The sequence below is a fragment of the Mirounga angustirostris genome, unplaced genomic scaffold (genome assembly GCF_029215605.1).
Source record: "Mirounga angustirostris isolate CCGP_5_RB_7025 unplaced genomic scaffold, mMirAng1.0.hap1 SCAF_33, whole genome shotgun sequence".
In the NCBI taxonomy this organism is placed as follows: domain Eukaryota; kingdom Metazoa; phylum Chordata; class Mammalia; order Carnivora; family Phocidae; genus Mirounga; species Mirounga angustirostris.
The window spans coordinates 235,782-240,816 of NW_026991741.1; the positions used below are offsets into that span (position 1 = coordinate 235,782).

Sequence of the window (5,035 nt, forward strand, 5' to 3'; positions counted from 1 at the left end):
TGCATACCTTACTTCTCCAATTGGATATGTCTTGGTATTCTCAAAATTAGTATGTTCCCAACTGAGCTTTTGAATATATACTTCTTCTCACAATCATCATGTATTCCTTCACTTGACTTCTTCATCTCAGTAAATACCAACATGCAGTCAGATTATCAATCCAGAAACTCTCAAGTCTTCATCACAACTTCCTTTCCCTCATTTCTTTTTCCACATTCAAACAACCACCAAATCTTGAATATTCTACCTTAAATATATGCCAACTTCTCTCCCTTTCTACCGTCCCACACTATGCCACCAGTATCTTTCTAACCTGGCCTACTGAGCAGCCTCTTAATTGGCCTCCCAACTTCCCATCTTTTTCTTACTACAATCTGTACTCTACACAGTAACTAGAGTAATCTTAAAATGTAAATCATATTATGCCACCTATTATTCCCACTTAAATCTGCCATTGTTTTCCCACTGCAATTAGAATAAAAGTTAAACTCTTTACCCTGGACAAGCAGTGCCTTGGGCAAGGCTCTAACCTTCTCCCCCTCCTATTTTCTTTTTCTTTTTTTTTTTTAACATTCTTAGTTTATTGATCCTCTCATGAAAAATCTGCACAACCAGATAAAGCCACTGCAGCATCTTTATTCCTTCTGTTGTCCAATCTCCAGCTCACTTTTTGCCAGCACCAACATTGGCTTTTGCAGTCCCCCTGACTTTCTTCATTCTGTTCTTGCATTCCTTTCACTGTTTTCTTGATTGTCTTTTTCTTCTCATACAGGCCATGTCTTGCAAGTCTGTGTTTGGGTTCATTTTTCTTTGCATAATCCAAGGAATCATATATCATGCCAAAGCCAGTTGTCTTGCCACCACCAAAATGGGTTCTGAATCCAAACACAAATATGACATCTGGTGTGGTCTTGTACATTTTGGCTAGTTTTTCCCAAATTTCTGTCTTAGGTACTGTTGCCTTTCCGGGGTGAAGAACATCAATGACCATCTGTTTCCGCTGAAGTAGTCGGTTATACATGAACTTCCTGGTCCGGATAGTTACTGTGTCGTTCATGATGGCGGCCAAGCCCCCCCTCCTATTTTCTTTATCTTCATTCCCTAGTCACTTCATCCAAATACTAACAATATCTCCTTTAACAAAAATTCATGTTTATCTCATGCAATTTGTTATTAAAACATTGTTAGAAAACTGCTATTTTTATTGCCCTGTAACATGCAATTCTAAATAAAATCCCTATGCTTGCTATAAAAATGCATCTTGGTGACAGGTAATCCTCATTCCAACCAGAAAGCCCCACCTAAGCCCCCAACAAATGGAGAAATTCTAGAAACTCCTTTGTTCAATTCTACAGCATCAGTCCATGCTACTCTCCCATCTTTCCATTCTCCTACTACTCGGAACTTCACTCTTACCTAAGGGCCTCTGCATTCCCATTTGTTTTGTCAGTAACATACTTATCCTCACTCTTCACCCATCTAATTCTTATGCATCCCACAGAAATCAACTTCATATTATTTTCTCATAGTGGCCTTCCCTGATCATCTTGACCTATCTAAATTGGGGTCTGCTACAGATAGTATGACCATGCATCCCAGTTTTCCTAAGACAGTACTTTTATGTTTATGTTTGTTGCATTAGCAAAATTATAAATGGCACCCTCATTTACTCTCAAAAGTGAGACAACTTATTGATAAAATCAACTCTATGTAGAGATTCAGTATGACCCAAAAGGTGGTCAAAATAAGGCAGGAGAGAGGAGGGAAAGGCATGATAGGAGAACTGAATATAAGTTTAAGAGTAAGAAGAGTAGAAGGATATATGAAGAGAGAGAAGAGATTATGACAGATAATAAAGATTTAGAAAGGGTGATGAAGGACTAAATACAGAAAAAAGAAAAGAGGAACAAGCAAAAGGACAGAGACAGGAAAAGGAATAATTGCTGAGATAGAGTCACATTTCAACTCTAAGTAGGTATATTAAGGACTCTCAGCTCACTGGAGTGCAAACATGAAATAATTTTATTTTTTGCAGTAACTGCTCTCCATATAGCAAATTTGAAAACATTCCATTCACACTTGTGTGGATTAGCCAAATTCCATAACTTGTTGGTGATAATAAATCTTTAGAATGATTTCATATTGATATTTATGATGTGATCCCATTTATTTTACAATTTTATTTTGAACTTAATTTAAATCTTACATCTCTTTTTCTACCCCAGGTCATGCTAGACCAATCTGTGACTTTAACTGCATATCTAATATTTAGGAGAAGGTGAAGAAGTCAAGAATTGTACATTCTCTCCCCTTGTCATCCTTCCTCCAGGGTACTTCCTTTCTCTTCCATGATGTGGTAAGATACAAAAAAAAGAGAGAAAAATAAAAGTAACTCTTTATTCAACTAGCTGAGTTTTAAAGTCCCACTCTATGATTGACATAACTCTTCTCAAGAGCTTAATGAGAATGGGTTGTAACTATACCAATGCCTTATTGGTGATGGGTTCACTCCAGTGCAGCTCCCCTAAATTATTGAAAGTTCCTTAGAAAATTTGGTCAACACTCCCACTGACCTCCAACTGATGGTTTTTATATAGCACCCTTCTATTTATCTCTATTTATGTGCCTCTTGGCTGCCCACTCACATATTGTGGCAGCACTAGAAAGGCTATAGTCCTCGACCTCAGCTTCTCTCAGTCACCGATGCTGTGACTTCTAAATTCTTCCTACTGGGCAATTCCCACAATGCCATATTCCACTAATTCTCTTCCTTACTACTCAGGTAACATGGGATCAGATCAACAAGTACATAAGCTAATCAGATATACAACTGAGGAAGAAAATATGTCTCCCATTCTTAGAATAAATCCCAATTATTATTTTTTTTGAATAAATCCCAATTATTACTAATAATATTGATTTCTAATTTAATTTTGTTTGGCCAGTGTGCTTTCTTTTATTAAACTCTTAATATTTATAGAATCTGTAATCATGTACACTTTTATCCCTTATATTTGTACTTTGAGTTTTCTGTCTCTTTGTTTCTTGATCAGTCTCACTAGGAATTTGTAAATTTTATTAATCTTTTCAAAGAACAAACTTCTCACTTTATTAACTTTATTTTTGGTCTGTTTTGTGTTCTAATTGTTTCTATTCTCCTTATTATTTTCTTCCTCCTACTTACTTTGTATTTAATTTGTTCTTCTTTTGCCAGCTTTTAAAGATGGAAATTTTGGTGACTGATTTTTAAGACTCTTTGCTTTTCCAAAATAAGCATTTAAAATTATAAATTTTCCTTTATGCACTGCTCTAGCTGTATCTCACACATTTTGATATATTGTGATTTCATAATATTCAATTCAAAATAATTTCCCTTGTGATTTAATCTCTGATTAATAGTTTATTTAGGAGTGTGTCATTTTATTTATAAATATTTGGGGCATATTTCTAGATATCTTTTAGCTATTTCATGGTTATTGATTTTTAACAATTATGTTGTAGCCAGAAAACATACTTACGGGTATTTATGGACAAATATGGATATATATATGTATCTGAAATATATACATGGATATTTTATGGCCCAGAATATTGTCTACCTTGGTGAGCATTTCATGTGCTCTTAAAAATAATATGAATTCTCCAGGTATTATATATAGTGTTTTATAAAATGTCAGTTACATTAATTTGAAGGACACTATTATCAAAATCCTCTAAATCTTTATGGATTTTGTGTAGTTATCCTATCCGTTACTGAGAGAAGAGTGATAAAAATCATCAATTATGATTGTGGCTGTGTCTCTTTCTACCTTCAGAGCTGTCTGCATTTGTCTCATGAATTTTGAAGCTCTGTCTTTAGGTGCATACATAGTTAACATTATTATGTATTAACATTATTATGTATTAACCCACTATCTTTATGAAATTTCTCACTTCATTGCATGTGATATTATTTTTCTTAAAGTCCTCTTTGATATTTATATATGCACAACAGTGTTCATTGATCTACATTTTGCATGATATACCACTTTGAATCTTTTTATTTTAAACCTATTTGAGTACTTTTAAGTGCATCTCTTTTTGTCAGCAAATAGTTGGGTCTTGCTATCTTATCCTGTCTAATAATCTCTGCCTTTTTATTGGAGTATTTTGTCTATTTCTACTTCATGTAATTATGTATGTGATTGAGTTTATTGTTTCCTATTTGTTTTCTTTGTCCTGTTTATTATTCCTCTATTTCACATTCATAATTCATTGAGGATAATAAAAAATTTTTGTATTTCGGGGTGCCTGGGTGGCTCATATGGTTAAGCATCTGCCTTCAGCTCAGGTCATGATCTCCAGGTCCTGGGATTGAGTCCCAGTCAGGCTCTCTGCTCAGCCGAGAATCTGCTTCTCCCTCTCCCTCCTCCTCTCTCCCTGCTTGTGCTCTCTGTCTCTCTTTTTTGTATTTTATTTTAATATCTGTATTTTTTTTAGCTATAACTTTTACTAGTTGCTTAAGGGTCACAATATGCATCTTTAACTTATTATAGTCTGTTGGAGTTAATATTTGCTACTTCACATAAACGTAATAAATTGAAAATAGTATACTTCCATTTACCCCTCTCCATTGTGTGGCTGTGGTGGTCGTATATTTTATTTCAACATTTGTTATACATCTCATACTATTTTTTTGCCTTAAACAGTTTTCTTTTTTATAGTTAAGGGAAAATAAAAGTTAGTCTTGCTGGGATTAAAAACTGAAGCATTAGTGGTTTCCAAATGCAGAACAATAGGTCACCAAAAACAAGAGACTTTAGTAACTCTGAGATAGCCCTGACACCTCTCCTGTCATCCAGTTATAAGACTGAAAAGTACCTGAGATTATCCAGGAGCCAAGGGGTATGAAAGTGGAAAAGGGTGAGGAAGTGGACTTAGCCCTCATCTATTACACACATTGTTCTGCAGGGAACTGATGTCAGCTGCCTGGTGCCTTAACGTATTTTTGTTTACTCTTTTACATCCTAACACCTTTCACAGAGAATTTAGGAGC

The 5,035-nt window shown here is 34.9% G+C and overlaps 1 protein-coding gene across 1 annotated transcript; it reads right to left on the reverse strand.

Annotated features, from left to right (window-relative positions):
• Positions 1–592: 592 nt before the first annotated feature.
• Positions 593–1,057, reverse strand: LOC123856005 (small ribosomal subunit protein eS24-like). Its single transcript, XM_064583828.1, has one exon. The coding sequence runs from the start codon at positions 1,055–1,057 to the stop codon at positions 593–595; it is 465 nt and encodes a 154-aa protein (XP_064439898.1).
• Between the last annotated feature and the right edge of the window lie 3,978 nt (positions 1,058–5,035).

What these genes read in the sequence shown, in the direction of transcription:
- LOC123856005 (XM_064583828.1), bottom strand. Translation starts at nt 1,057, where the DNA reads ATGAACGACACAGTAACTATCCGGACCAGGAAGTTCATGTATAACCGA.